Genomic DNA, 16,314 nt, shown 5'->3' on the forward strand with positions numbered 1-16,314 from the left:
GTGAGATGCTCCTCTCAGGGTCGGGTGATGGAGACACGATCGTACAGGACGTACCAATGAATGATCAATAAAGTTGAGAAACTTTAAGCACGATAGGTTAGTCAAACCACACACACTGTCAAACACCAACAGAATAAACACAAGGACTTAAATACACTAGGAAACAGAGTGACACTGAGGTGAGGGGCAACAGATAATGGGCTAATACAGGGTATGATGACCTAAGGGGTAAACCCACACACACACACACACACACACACACACACACACACAATCACACACCCCAATGATACATTACACATGGAGTCCAGGAGGTGAAGGTGTTTTTCAAAGAATGAACTTGATCAAGCCAGTTTCATTGTGAAGGGTAAAGAAGGCTGATTTAGATTTTATCATGTTAGGTTCATTCACTCAATGTTTAAAACCTGCGACAGAGAGAAACTACTCATGTATTAGCGACCAACAAGCAACCAACATTATGTTGAAGTTCACTTACTACTAAAATAACTCCACATTCAAACTTCAATCAGACCGTTCATACTAACCCAGACAAATGCGAGTTTGCAGCCGTCAGCTGTTCCATACTATTACTACTTGCTGGGTCCTAAAGCCCTACTTATTCAAATGACTGCTGTCACCATCACTGGTGTCTGCTGGGTGCTAAAGTCTACCCTAAAGAGACACAACCTAATTTTTATATGGTCCTAGCCACTCATGTTCTTGTAGTTGCTCTAGGAATCATTTGCCCTGCTGACTTGAGCAGAACCTCTATGATCCACAATCATACAATGTGGTCAGCCACATGAATACGAGGAATGCAAATTAAGCTGGGCGTACACTGTGCGATATTTTAAATCGTGTACTCAGCTCCAGCTCAAACTGTACGACTTATGGCCGGTTCAGACTACACGAATTTAGCCCGATTTTGTCGGAGCCGACAAATTGCCCGCGTCGGATCCGAATTTCAGTGTCGCAAGCAACAAAGGTCCGTGTAGTATGACATAGTACACGAGCAGTAATTTGACGTGAGCGACGCCATCGGACTGTCCGACGAAAAGACTAGCATGTTAGAATTTTTTGTATTTTATCGCCTAGTTTGACATGCTCCATGATGTGCTCCCTGACGCTGACCAATAGGAAGACAGAGTGTTCTGTGGCGCACAAATGTAAACATAGCCGGTGATGTCCTCTTTGGGTCACCCAGGAATGAGCCCACAGTCGCCGTTTCCTCTTTTTTTGTGCTTTTCTGAGCACAAAAGCGCTACCACCACGCAAAGCGCTTCTGTAGCCATTATTGTCAGCTTCTATGCCCCGCCCCTGCGCGATGATCTACGAACTCACGCCGGGACGAGGTCGATGTTTGGTCGGTGTTGCCAGTTCCTCGAGTACGACATGAAACGAATATAACTGCTAATTTGACATAGTGAACATCGTGAGGGACAAAAAAGTCGTGTAGTCTGCGCTTGGCATAAATCGCAGGGTTTAAAAGTTCACAGCTCACGATTCATATACTCACACTATACGACCCGACACTCTCATGCGATCTCACGAGGAGCGATTTGAATTTCAAACATGTTTGATATTCTTGCGACGCTGCGATTTCTGATCGGGAGTTGGTCGTGAGGTGTGAATCGCTCCTCGTTTACCTGTGTAAACTATACGATGCACGACACGCGATTGAGCCGAACCTCGGCCCGATCGCAAAAATAGTCGCACAAGTGAAAAATCGGCTGAAAATGGGCCAAAAATCGCAGTGTCTATATCCACTGCAGTACAGCCGTGTGTTATCCAAGTGCAACGGACAGCTGTGAGCCAAGCTGTGGCAGGCAAAGTGAGTAGAATCCCCAGTGCAGGTCCCTGTTTGCTAAGGTGCCTACATGGTCTGAACTTCCTTTCTCCTTTGCTGCTCACCAGGGAGACATGTAGCAGAAGACTGGGAGGCTCCTCCTGAATCTGCTGTGGTGTCCAGTGGAAGAGTTGTCTTTACAGAAGTGGCCTGAAGCCTCAGATCAAACCCTTATGGAATAAAGGCTGTCTTTTTCAAATGCTTGATTGGCAGTGGTTATTTGCTCTTGTATTTTTCATTAGATGAGAAACTGGGCCAGTGTTCTCATGCACAGCAAATATCTGCCATTAGATCTTGGAGAATAAACTCTAAAACTACAATTCACACAAGTTGTACTACAGCTGGAGTTCAGGGGAACTCTTGTAATATTTTGGTTCTGATACTTATGTTCTGATATTGCAGAGTGAGATGTTGCCCTGCACAAACTGAATTTGTTCATATATTCATAAATATACAGGAGAAAGAAGGATCAAAACAAAGCGTACAACATATGCTGTAACAACCTCAAGGTGCCATTATGCAGTACAAACTCAACATGCACTGGTGTGTAATGCTAATGGTGTCTGATTGCGGGAGGGCATGAAAGGTAGTCAGCTCCAACACAGTGGGGCACTGGACCTGTGGGCTTTAAATAAGGAAAAGAGAAGAACCAGCAACAAGGGACAAGCAGTGTTGGGAACGTTACTTTTAAAAAGTAATTAGTTGTAGTTACTACTTGTTCAAAAAAGTTAGTAACTGAATTACTCTATAATAAAAGTAACACGTTACCAGGGAAAGTAACTATTTGCATTACAGTAAAAAAAAGTTAGGCCTATATGCCAATGAATAAGGATTTTTTGAAAAAGCAGTTTTCACAGTCAGTTGAAATGAGTAGATCATAAAGGTGTTTAACTTTTGACATTTATTGCACATCAACAGACCAGTGCAGGATAAAATCCTTTAAAATCCCAAATCTTTGAAAAAAAAACAAGCAAAAGTAAACAGTTACACTATATACACAGTAAAGTGCATTTACATCTATTAAATTAAATTCTCTCAACCTGAGACAAATGGTTTGTTCACAACAGAAGTAAATACCCAGTCTGGTAGACATTCAGGAACTTCAAGTATTTTCTTAAATAATGTTTATATCGCCACCTTGAAAATGACCATTTTTCTTCGGCTTGCTCCTGACTCGCCATTTCTGCCTCTTCTCCGTTTGTGTCGTAAAAACACTGGCTCTGATTGGCTACCATAACGCTGCCTTAGCCAATCGCTTACTGACTTGTTAAGTTAAATAGGTGTTGAACTGTGACCTATCGAGATCTGTTACTCCTCACTAGCCTGGGCAGCGGTCCGCTCGCATTACTGTTAGTATATCAATATATAGTAACACACCGCTTTTAATGACCAGTAACGTAAACGGCGTTGTAATGACAGGAAAAGTAATTAATTATATTATCCCGTTACTGACAAAATGATGCCGTTACATTCGTAACACTGGGGACGTGTGTGTGTGTGTGTGTGTGTGTGTTGACAGGTGGGGCATGTCAGTAGCTTGGGGAGGGAGAGGTGTGTGTCTTGTGCAACGAGGCCGGCTCACCGTGTCTAACGTCATTTTCCAGATTTTTCTTCATTTCTGTTTTTAACCTGAACAGAGCGAAGCTCCAATTATTATCTTATTTCCAAGAAGTTGACTTGGTAACACTACTTGATGTGATCTCATCACTAAAATCCTCTACTTGTGAACTGGACCCTTTACCAACATGCTTTTTCAAGCAGGTTCTGAGCTCATTAGCAAATGAAGTTCTAACGATTGTTAATCAGTCTCTGCAATTGGGTGAATTCCCTAGAATTCTTAAAACTGCAATGGTTAAACCACTATTAAAGAACAGAAATCTTGATCCCACAATTCTTAATAATTATCTACCTATATCTAACCTTTCCTTTCTTAGCAAAATAATTGAAAAAGTAGCGTCAATCCAGTTGAATGACTATGTCAAAGTAAATCAAATAAATGACACTTTTCAATCTGGTTTCAGAGCTCTCCACAGCACAAAAAACAGCTCTAGTTAAGGTAGTAAATAACTTGAGATTGAATAAGGATACAGGCAAACTCTCAGTCCTTTTTCTGCTAGATTTAAGCGCCGCTTTTGACACCGTTGATCATGAAATACTTCTTGATCGACTACAGAGCTGGGTAGGCCTTAGTGGCTTAGACTGGTTTAGATCATACCTAACTGGGCGTGATTACTATGTTGCATTAGGTACCTCTTCCTCCACACATCAAAAAATAACTTGTGGCGTCCCCCAAGGATCAATTCTTGGGCCGTTACTATTCAACCTATATATGCTTCCGTTACCACACATCATTAATAAACATGGTATTAGTTATCAATATGCAGATGACACCCAACTTTAATATAAATATAAATAAATATAAATATACAGGAGAAAGAAGGATCAAAACAAAGCGTACAACATATGCTGTAAGAACCTCAAGGTGCCATTATGCAGTACAAACTCAACATGCACTGGTGCATAATGCTAACAGCCTCTGATGCTGGGAGGGCATGAAAGGTTGTCAGCTCCAGCTTCGTAGCTCTCTAGTGTCCCAACACTGTGGGGCACTGGACCTGTGGGCTTTAAATAAGGAAGAGAAGAGAACCCGCAACAAGGGACAAGTGTGTGTTGACAGGTGGGGCATGTCAGTAGCAGTAGCGAACCATGACCATTAAACCTGGCCCTCTGTATAACTGCCAGGCCCTCTGTAAACGAACAGCGGGCATCACAGTCCTGATAGGGGGAGACACAGGCTTCCACTTAACCCCTCACTTTCCAACACAGATTGAATAGACACGGTTGAATAATTTATTTGCTTATATTTTTGTAATTGTTTAGATGTCGATTGTAAAACTGTAAGTAGATCAAATAAAATTGGATAATTATATATATATAATGTTTTAAGAATATTTTAGGCCCTCTGAGAGGGCGTAGAGGGCCCTGACGGTTCCCCACTGGTCAGTAGCTTGGTGACTGAGTGAGGGAGTTTTGTGTGTGTGTTAGCGTCTCTCTTGTGCAATGGGGCCGGCTCACTGTGACAAATGTCATTTTCCAGATTTTTATTTTTTAACCCAGATTTCTGTTTTTAACCTGAACAGAGCGAAACTCCAATTATTCCTACCCCTGGTGAAGGTAAGAGATTAATTTTTAGAAATTCCTTCTTTTACATTGTTAACACATTGGACTGGGATTGGTATTTTAGTCAGTGACATAGTAAGCTACTTTGCAGGAGAAGTGTGTTTAATAAAAGCTGTAACAAAGTTCTGGAACAATTTTTTTTTAGCTCTTTCATTAGTACATTACCTCGTTACTTCATCTAGTCCCAGGACCTTCAGACAATCTTGACATGAGGAGATACACATCTGTTAGCCTGGAAATATCATTTATTTTGATCATAAAATAATGCTGTTATTGTATTACACTGACAAAAGAAACCACATGCTCTCAGATTCATATTTGTGTGAATTACAGCTTTACACTGTCTGGTCACTTTGTTTAGTACACTGATGTTAATGCATTAACAGTGATTGTAGACTAGAACTGTACACTAGACACTTGATTGCACTGCACATTAAGGGCCACCAGGTGGCCTCAGCGGGGTGGTAGTTATCAGCTGTACATTTGCAGACAGGCTTTATTCATTTTCCAACAAGATCACACAGCAGAGATATTTCAGCTGTAGTACTTTATGGATCTTCACTGAAAGAAGAGCTGGCCATATTTTTGGTTAACCGAAGTACATTAAGTACTGTAAAGAGTTTAAGCAACAGCTGTTTTTAAAGTGACAGCCACAGAAAAAAGTTCTAGTGTGACTTCCTGCTGTTTAGTGGTAGGAATCACACCCACAGAATTATTTTTAGAGCTGGAGAGTGTTGTGTACTCACATACTGACAGTTGAATGGGCTGTAGAGAAAAAAACTCAGTGACTTTAAATGTGATGTATTCATACTACAAACTGAGAAACCGAAGCACCTAGGAGCAGCAACATCATCTACAAAGTAGAAAACACAAATCACAGAATTAGACCAATTTGTTCATCTTGTCAAATCTTGCCAGAATACCGAGGAGGCCCACACAACAGATACTCAGTTCACAGGTAAGATTTTCTGGGGAATATCCACTGACCAAATACTGCATTACAAGTTAATCGGTTATAGGCCTTCGCCTAATCATAAGAGTCAATCATCAACTGGGGATTGGTTAATGGCTGGGGATCGGTTAATGGGATTGGTTTATTCTCTGATTGGCAGACAAGATGGCGCCAGTGTCTGTGTCCTGCCTTCTGTCTCTACGAACTGTGGTTGTTTTCCGGCTGCTTTGGTTGCTTGTTATATTGAATGTCAACTCTCTACTGGTATATGATCAGCAAACACTCTTAAATATAAGTCAATCATGCGTATGCTGGGAACTAGTGATGGCAAAACGAGGCTTCATGAACCAATGGGGCTTTCCAGCTCAAAGGTTCACCAAAAGGTTCATTACCCGAAGCCTCGTTGACTCGTTCTCACTAGTGACACCTGCTGTGCAAAAGGAAATATGACAGACTCAATTAATTCTGAGTCAGAGAAAACTGGAATGTCTGTGTATAAAATAAAATATTTTTGCCACATCCCAATGAATTTAAAAGTGTGTTTTTACATGGAAATATTATTATTTGAGTGATGTGATGTTGAACAAGTAAAATAAATACTTAAAATAAATGCTTGTGGAACTGGGAGTACAAGAGTGCTTGGAACTGAAAAACAGGAAACTGCAACAGATGGAACAAATATAAATTACTGATTTTTATTTTTTTTTAAAGAAGCTTTTTAACAGTGTTGGGGTTGAGTCCATTCCCTTTCTTAGACGCCTTAGAAGTCTACCTAGCTTACAACTAGCTTAAAGTCTATAATAATTCGAATAATAAATAATAGCTGATCTAATCTATTTTATAACAGAACTTTAACCACTAACTCTAACTAATTAACCAATGCACACCTCTCACAACACCAACTTAAAATCCACAAAGGGCTGAAAGGCTCAAACTAGAGTCCTGCACCGGGTTGGGTACGGGTACAGGCAAATAGATGCTGAAACGAGTGGGTTTTACACGTACCGCAATTTAATGGGTGGGTATGCGGGCGGGTCAGTTAAATACGGGCCACCTAAGGACGAATTGTTCGATGTTCTTTTGTGGTGGAAAGAACACCAAGACGATTTCCCCAACCTGGCAACAACTGCCCGAAGTGTCCTCTCAATCCCCGCATCCAGCGCTGCGAGTGAGAGATTTTTCCTCCGCTGGTTTTGTGATCCAAGAGCGCAGAACGCAGCTCAAACCTGGGACTGTGGACAATATACTGTTCCTGCACAGTAACCTAGGCGATTTTATTTAGTTGTTATACTGGCATTTGTTCCCTCTCGTTTTGCATTGTGTTATGGCACCGGTTGGCTACATAAATTGTCTTGCATTTTACCAGTTGCTACTATTAGATAGGAATACTGTTCCTGCACCTTAGATTTTATTTTGTGTTGTATTGACGTTTTTTCAGAGGCGCTGTAGCGGATACATATGTTAGTTTATGGATTATGAACGGGGCACCATCCTGATTGCTCAGGAACCAGTATTGTGATAACGGAGTTAGGTGGAATATGGTTTGATCAGTCTCATTACTAAAGGGTTAAGTTCTGGTTCCGCGCAGTGACCTAATACCATCGACCAAAATATGCATTTACCACCGTGACCAGATGAATAAATGTCCACATTTATTAAATGGTTAATATTACAATTGATACAAAGCATATGAATGATTTGGCTCAAATTGAAACTAAACCTATATGTGAATCTACTAATTTAAACCAGGGATATAATAGTGAACAACAAAGAATATAAAATTAAACAACAACAGCGAATGATAGTTATTGACGGTCATGAGATTTAAATGTATTATATGACTATCCTAAGGCTTGCCTAACTAGCGTAGGACCCAGGGTCTTTAGAGAGAGAATAGAAAAGAAGAAAGAGGAAGTTTGGGCAGGTTAATGGCAACAGTATTTACTATTTTGGACTTCGGGAGAGATAAAAACTGGCAACCCCAAAACAGCATGAACTGAGCGTCGACGAAGAGGCGTGGTTACGCGGACCAACCGGTGCACGTTCACGGTTCGTTTCTTGAGGCAGCTAAGGTCTGCGGAGCAGGTCACGTGAGACGGCTCGGGTCGCGGAGACTTAGCGGTGACGTCACAGTCGCAGCTGGAGTGCGCAGACAAACTTGTGAAGATAGATAGAAAGATGAGCTTGACTTGAACGACTAGACGAAATAAAAGTACTTTTGACAACAAAACGTAGAATAAAGAAAATAAAAGAAAATAAAGAAGAATCTTCTGTTGGACTCGGTGAGAGCGTTAGTTGCGGTTTCTTGGCATCGCTCTTCTGGACATTGCGGTGTTCGGCGTGACTGTGCGTTCACACCGAAAGCGACAAGAGCGACACGGCGACCGGAAGTCATTCATTTTCAATGAGAGTGAGCGACACCCAGCGACGCGAAGTGAGCGATTCGAGCGACGCGAACAAGTATGCAAATGAGCAGTGACGCGCGGCGGCGACTACCAATCAAAAAGTATGTTTGCACCCTCCTCCGAAACCGCACCTCTGACTTTGGTTCCTACTGATTATTTGTTCCGATTGCAAAATGGAGGAGAGATTAATAGTGGCTGTCTCTGGATGTCCCGCACTTTACGATGTGTCCCTGTTTATTTACAGTACAAAATGTTTATTTTTGGAGGGAATACTGTTCATTTGTTAAAAAACATCTGCAATAAATTAGCGTATACCCGATTATTGGTTATGATTTTTTAAATTCCTGTTTGATTTTCGGGTCTGGGGTAAAAAGTAAAAAAAATACATAAACATTTTAGGTTTATATACTATATGTGTTTTATACACACACTATGTTTTATACACGCACTCCTTTATAATCGTGTGTCCTAGTTGCGTAAGACGACGCTGCCGGTTTCCGGTCTACGGTTGGTATGCGGAGGCATTTCCGCTTCTCTACGTCGGTCAGCAGGCAGTATGGCTTTCTATACGCGATGCCTTCAGGATTTGCCGAAAATAACTATAAACGATGTTCAGAGAATCATTCAGGCTTCGACAGCAGCACCCAGAAGTAAGCGAGAGAAGGGCTTCAAGATGTACGTCTCGAGTTACATCGACAATTACGAAGGTAAGTGTATTTATCTAGAGAACTAAGCTAGCTAACTCATTAGCTCAGTAGCTAGCTAGCTAGGTTAGCTAACCATATCTCCCGTATGTTAACTTCCACAGATGATTTGCTTTCTTGGAGATAACGTTGTTATGTAACTTTGCAATATAGCTGTTGAATAACTTGACTAATGTTGTCCAGTGTAAGTGTGTTGGTGATAACATTATATTGTTCCCAGTATCAAATAAAGATCCAGGAACAGGGAGAGTGAGCGTCCGAGCTACCTGCCATAGGTCTATGAGGAAGCATGAGAAACCTCACAACCTCAGAGTAGGATGGAAGATAGTTCAGTTGTTCAGCAGTTCCAAGGCAGTTCTTTTCAAGCTATGTTATGGGGGTTTTATGTGGCTATATATATATAAAAAGAAAATATATATAGAAATATATATAGAAAGTGTTTGGCGGCTGTTCTTTGCCGCATGTTTGTTTTTATGTATTGGATTGCTGTTCAGTTGTATAAACTGTATTTTAACTTAATTTTGAATAAATTCAAACACTAAAACAGTGTTCCAAATATACTATTTTATGCAACTTATGTTAAAACCACTAGATACTATGATCACTCAAAACAATTTGAACAGCTTTCCTATTGTTCTGTTTATGTAAAAACCGATGAGATGTTGTCTACTATGATTGTAACACAACACCATTTTCCTTTTAAAAGATTGTCTTTGAGGACTCCTCCCCTGTGCAGCTGATTGGAGCCGAGTGTTCATGTGTAGCTGGAATAGCACTGTGTAACCATAATGTTGCACTGCTGTACCAGACTGCACACTACTCTCAGCTGAATCTTGCTGCTGTTCCCCCAGTCCTGAGCTGTACAGAGACAGAGCAATGCTGGCACAAGCCGAGAATCATGGTAAATATATCCCAGTAAGATACCAGAAAAAACACATTTTACAAAGGATTTACTATCTGTTTTACAGAATACATATTGGCCATTTTGTTATATTATAAATATTAGAAATACCTGTAGTCAGACAATATGTGGCAGAAGCACAATGTAGCTGAATTACCAAGTGTTACCAAGTACTTTTTATAAAGCCCATTTCAGTTTTTAATAATGTTTTATTAATCATTAATAGGGTTTGAAGCCAGGTCGGGTCAGTGACATGGTTGTGATGTCAACCAAGCCAAAGCAGAGAACTGTTGCTAATGGTGTAAGGTAAGTATTTACTGTTATTTTACACAGTCAAGTCACAATATTATAGACACTTCCGAAGTTCTACACCCATTGTTGCATCTCCACTGATATTATAGGACACTGTAGTTCTATAATTACAGACTGTTGTCCTGCACCCGTTTCTCTGCATATTATCACCCTGCTCAATACTCAGGACCCCATAGGATAGACCACCACAGAAATGGATGAGGATGATATTCTGTAATTATAGAACTACAGTGTTCCTATATGATCAGTGGAGCTGAAAAAATAAACAATGAGTGTAGAAACAAAGAGGTGGCCATAGCATTGTCACTTGAATGTATATAAATTGGTATGGAAGTAGTCTTTTAGCTTAAAATTTGTCTAATTTAAAGTGTCAACTGATATTTTAAACAGGAGCACACTTTACAAAGCTGTGCGGGGGGAGCTGCCTGATCCTGATGTCCTTAAAGTGGATGAGGCTTATAAGGATTTCCCAGCGGACACTGCGCCATTGATCACTACTATGGCAATTAGTGCTGATGTCCCACTGGTTGACTCTGCGTTTGGTCAAGTTCAAGAAGGCAGTCCAATTTCCTACCAGCACCCAGTACCTGTAAGCCAAACTATCTTTTACCACCAAGATGCCCCTCCACCACCACCTCTACCTGTAGATGGTTACCGTTTGGCACCTACTACCTGCCAGTTTGTTTGCAGTCTCCAACAGCAGCTACATCTGCAGTCCCTGCAAACTACTTTAGATATGGCAAGGAAGGTAGAGGCTGCTACAAGGGAGCAAAGTGTCTGCGTAGAGTGGCATAAAGTCAGGAAGAACAGAGTAACATCTTCCCACTTTAAAGATATTTGCCATGTCCGTGGTCAGAGTTCAGCAGAACATCTCGCCGAGAGAGTAAGAAGGGGTGTGGCTCAAACTGCTTTAATGAAGAGGGGACTGGCATTAGAGCATGACGCCATTCAGGAGTATTGTCGGGTGAAGAACACCAATTACTGGCCCTGCGGCTTTGTGATCCACCCAGATGCTCCATGGTTCGGGTCATCGCCTGACGGGGTTGTGTTTGACCCAACTGAAAACCCACCCTTTGGCCTGCTGGAAATCAAATGCCCAAATGCCAAAAGCTACGTTGACTGTAAATACCTGAGGTTGCAAAGTGACACCATGAAGTTGAAACAACATCACAGCTACTACTGGCAGGTCCAAGGTCAGCTCCTGATTACAGGCATGGAGTGGTGTGACTTTGTAGTGTTTGCAGAAGAGGACATGGTGATTCAGAGGATCTACAGAGATGCAGAAGTTGCTACCATCATCAGAAAGAAGGGCGACTTCTTTTTTTTTTACGTTTATATGGCAGTTTGCTTAAAGGACTAAACTGTTTTTGAAGTTTTTTAAAAGATGTGTAAAGTTCCAATCAGAGCAGTGTCCTCCACTTTAACTCATGGAGTTCCTAAATGACACATACTGAATATGCTGAGGGCATCGCCAGTGTGAGAATGTGTTTATGTTCCATATCAATAGTTCTGACACTTTATAGAACAGAATGTTAAAATACAAGATAAAATTGTTAGTGTTAATATTTTATATGCATTTATTACATGTGTATATATATATTATAGGCATTTATATTTATTTAACTGATTCAATTTACAATTTTGTATCAACATTCAGAACTTTTTTTTTTTTTTTTTACAGTTCATTAAGCTTGTAAATATGCCATAAACCTTTCATGTGACCAACGGTAATGAATTTTATTGTAGCAAAACTGGTCCATTGCATTCTTTATTGGAAGTAAAATCAAATGCAAACACAATACTATTTTTCACTTTATTTCTTAAGAATAAAGTAGTTTAGCATATTTCCCAGTGTCTTTTTTTACAGTACCTAGAATTAATTATTTACAAAACAAACAAATTGGAAATTAAACATGAACAATGTAACAACTTAAAGAAAGTACAAAGTAAACTCTGATCTCCTGTACATAGAATTAAGAGTTCATTCATTTGCCTGCCCACGCTTTCACCAGTGGCCCGTTTTGGTAGTTTACCAGGAAGCATGCCACACTAAACAACTGATCAATGCTTCCACACACTGACAATGGTATGACTTTGTCAAAGAGCTTGTTTTCTTTAACCCTTCGGATACATCTCTCTACATGAACTCGCAAGCGGGCAATGGACTGGGTCTGCTGGACATCCTCTCTACACATTTGGCTCCCCTTTGAAAGAAAGGCAGGTCGGTAGACCTTGCAAGGAACAAGGTTGTCCACGAGAAAACCCTTGTCCACCATAATTGCAGTGTCGGCAGTGAGGAGTTTGGTGATTCCAGACAGCTTAAAGATTTCCCGGTCACTCAAAGAGCCTGCATATAATGCAGACACAAAGGTGATGGGACCGTGGGGTGCAATGCCAATCATGGCCTTGAATGTGGTGTGAGATTTGTAAGTGGAAAATACCTCACTCTGCAAAACGAGAGAGGAGGGGGTTTGGCAAAAAATTTCTGTGCAGTCAAGCACCACTTGCGTGTCAGGAAATGCTGAGAATTCGGGTGGTAAGTGAGCCTTCACTTCTTCTTTTGGAATCCACAAGCGAACAGAACCAAGTAGATGGTACAGAAAGTGTGTCCATGTTGCAATAATTCTGCTGACTGTGGTCCGGTGAATACCAAAGCGGTTGGCAAGATCCCTGAGAGGTAGGCCCACAGACAGGTGCATCAGAAAGAGCAGTAGTTCGTCTATCGGTGCAAGTTTCTGTGAAAAGAAATAAGATAAATTTATCATTAGGCATTATTTTAGGTACACTGTGCATATTTAATCTATTTTACACTGTTCTTTAGTGTGTGTGTGAGTAAAATAACTGCAGTGTACTTCAGTTGTTCTACATGTAAAACATCTGAAGTGCACTGCAGTTACTTCACGTGTGTGTGAGAACTGCAGCACATTACATTTTGAACTTTTTTGTGATCTTGAATATATAACTCACTGTTGCTTTTTGTTGAGTTGGCTCACCAACGTTGGCAGAGGCAGCACAGGAACTGGTGATCCGGACCATCCTGGTTTTCACAGCAGGCTCCACCAGTTGCCAAAAGGCCTGGAGATGCTTGTATGATGCAAATCTACAAATAAAATGATAATCACTGTTGACTTATCGGTACTGTAGGCCTACACTACTGTGACTAATGCACAAGACATGACAACACATTCATACTAGGGGTAGGCATAGATAAATTTTTTAAATCTAGATTAATCTCACTGAAATCTTGAAATTAATCTAGATTAATCTAGATATTAAAATGGCTCATATGCGTGCTACCCAAGTAATGACTAAAAGTCAGTTTTTGAGATAGGGTTTCTTAATACAGAGGGTGCATTAGACCAGGGGCTCATCTCCTGTTTCCAAAATGCATCAATAGCCCTATCCGGACGGGATTAGTTTTTCAGGGGGACGTCTGTGAAAAATATTTCACCCTTGTACTCAGTGATAAAACTCTTGCATCCGGACAGCAATTGAAAAAACAGGAGGACCCGCGAGTTTTTGGCTTTCTCGGTCACATGACATCGCCTTGTCACGTGATAGCATGTTTAATAATGTCACACTGCCAACTCTGATGATTCCTTTTTAACTTTTAACTTTACTACTGTTCAGTTCAGCATTTAAGATCTCCGTTTAAGTTAAGCTATTTTGTTAAACCAATACAGAAAACACATTATAAAAAATCGCTAATGAATGTAAATAGCTAAATAAATCCGTTAAATAAAATAAAATAAATCCATTAAAAAATCCAGTAAATCCATTTTCGCTCGCCGCTGTCTTTACGTGGATCTCCGTGAAAACGCGCGCCCAACGTGTAACTACGGTGCGTGGCAGTGGACATATAGCTGTTTTATTAAACGCGAGGTGATGTCTGCATGTATAAACTCAGACATGTGGATCCGGACGGGACTAAAATTACCAGACGACCACGGAGTACAGCGAAAAACAGTAGGTAATTCCGCCTGTAATTTTCTCTGAGGACGTCTGAGAAAAACACGGACATGCTCGTTCCGGACGGGATTAAAATCACAGAGGACCCCCCGTAAAAGAGAAAATTACCCCAGGACCCCCTGAGAAACTAATCCCGTCCGGATAGGGCTAATGACTGCTTGAGGAAGCTGTTCTACTTTGATACTTGAAGAAAAAAAACATGCTCAATAAAATGTAGGCTACTCGTGTTCAACGGTTTATTCAGTTAAACATGAATTTGTAAGCCTACATACTGTAAATTAAAAGGGGTTGATAACATGTTTATTCAGCTAAACATGATATTTGAAATGTAAGCCAACATTTAGTACATTAACCTCACTGACGTAATTTGGAGGGGACTTTTTCAAAAGCCGGTTTTGGTCCTCTGCAGTTTTAACGTTAAAAAGAAATATTTAAATAGCGACGAATCTAGCGCTAGGACCATGCAGAAAACGACCGCTTCGAGCTCCGCTCCGGTAACACTTTACGTTCCTAAAAAATGAATTTTCCATGAAGCAAACCTGGCGACTTCGTGGCGGCATCCATGTAAACACACGTACGATTTGTAATTCACAGGTTTGAAAACTCGTTCTCGCCCCTACTGTGCAATTTGGTTAAGAATACAGCTGAGCTAAACTATCAAGTTGAAAGTCATCATAGTTTGCTTATCCATTTTGACCCAGTTCCCAACCCAACTTTAAGAATAGATTAACGGCGATCATTTTTATATCGCCCGATAAGCGATAAACATGGACCTACCTTGTGTAAAAACGAATGTCTTCATCTGATCCTGCAAGACGATGAAGCCCAAAGCGGGACTGCAGCTGTAACGTTTCAAGCCGGTGTTCCAGTTCTTGTATTCTTTTCCTCAGTGCTTCGTTCTCGTTTGCTAAAGCATCTGCCGCTGCTGAGGTGGTTGGAGTAACACAGTAGTCGTGATCAGGCGCTATCTGCACGTCCATCTCGGAGTCGGAGTCCGGCGCTGCTAAAGCCGGGGAAGGGCATCTCGGTCGGCGTTTCCAAACGTTAAGCCTTGGCGCGGGTGTGCTAAAATTGTTCCAGGCAAAAAGACAAGGCACCGCTCCTCTGTTGAGCTTTCTCTTTCCCCCGGCCGTCACAACAAAGTCACTCGTGTTGAAATGCCTGCTACAGACACGAGTACTTGCAATGGGGCTGAAGTTGTCCCTACGGATCTTTATAAGCCACTGACCTCGCACTTCTGGATCTGCTGGAAATCTGTGGAAGCTAATCTCCGAGTTGTACCGTGAAGAATTAGCACACAGAGGCACACAGCAATGAAGAGACGTTCTTTTCTCTTGATGCTGGTAGGTTAATCTTTTCTCCTTTATTTTAAAAACACTCATGATTGCTATCACTCTCTACGTCTCTACACAAACTACTACAACCGGAAACAAGTATGCTTACCCCTCGCTACCCGGAAGTTAGGAGGCTCCGCCTTGTGCACAGAGCGAATACTGCGTCCTGCTTTAAAAACGTGATTTGCATATCTGTCACGTGCTGCATGCCGGCGTGATGTTTGTTGGACACGCCCCCACGCGACGCGATGCTGGCGACGGAGAGCGATTTTATCGCTTTCGGTGTGAACGCACAGTTAGTCCAGCGAACAGTCGCGATGGTTTGGCGTGTTCGAGTCTTTGAGTCTCAGCGACTCTGGCGAAGTTCTCCAAGTCTTCCCAAATTACCAGGCTGCCAAGCTCATTGTTTCGCTTCGAGCTAGGGCTTTTAAAACAAGTTTAGTTTAGGGGCGTAATTGTAAGGCGCTTTCATGTTCATCAGGCCATTGACCATTGGCCTTTATTAATGAATATTCATGACCTCTGCCCAGACAGGGGAGAGAAAGAGAGAGAGAGAGAGAGGGGGAGAGCGAGGAGTGCCCGTCTTTCCAGGTCTAGTTAATGACTTAACCAAAGAAGACAGATTAACACAATTCGAAGACAAAGTAAACTAATCCTAAATAAATTGTCTTACATACTCTGCCTAAACAAGAATTAATTTGGTTCTATTAG

At 41.3% G+C, this 16,314-nt stretch overlaps 2 protein-coding genes across 3 annotated transcripts; one reads left to right on the forward strand and one right to left on the reverse strand.

The window, feature by feature from the left end:
* Positions 1-8,857: 8,857 nt before the first annotated feature.
* On the forward strand, positions 8,858-11,892 carry LOC143523700 (uncharacterized). 2 transcript variants are annotated; one of them, XM_077018228.1, is made up of 5 exons: positions 8,858-9,090; positions 9,308-9,399; positions 9,794-9,988; positions 10,215-10,294; positions 10,691-11,892. In XM_077018228.1, exons 1-5 carry the CDS (start codon positions 8,940-8,942, stop codon positions 11,658-11,660), a joined length of 1,488 nt encoding a protein of 495 aa, XP_076874343.1. In that variant the 5' UTR covers positions 8,858-8,939; the 3' UTR covers positions 11,661-11,892. The 2 variants fall into 2 exon arrangements, with proteins under 2 accessions (XP_076874343.1, XP_076874344.1); XM_077018229.1 differs by lacking the exon at positions 9,308-9,399 and having other exon boundaries at positions 8,865-9,090; positions 10,691-11,887.
* Positions 11,893-11,999: 107 nt separating this feature from the next.
* On the reverse strand, positions 12,000-15,755 carry LOC143523684 (uncharacterized). Its single transcript, XM_077018226.1, has 3 exons — positions 15,047-15,755; positions 13,268-13,400; positions 12,000-13,035 (listed from the first exon to the last, which is right to left on the reverse strand). Exons 1-3 carry the CDS (start codon positions 15,649-15,651, stop codon positions 12,286-12,288), a joined length of 1,488 nt encoding a protein of 495 aa, XP_076874341.1. The 5' UTR covers positions 15,652-15,755; the 3' UTR covers positions 12,000-12,285.
* Between the last annotated feature and the right edge of the window lie 559 nt (positions 15,756-16,314).

This window comes from Brachyhypopomus gauderio, chromosome 1 (assembly GCF_052324685.1).
Source record: "Brachyhypopomus gauderio isolate BG-103 chromosome 1, BGAUD_0.2, whole genome shotgun sequence".
Taxonomy (NCBI): Eukaryota; Metazoa; Chordata; class Actinopteri; order Gymnotiformes; family Hypopomidae; genus Brachyhypopomus; species Brachyhypopomus gauderio.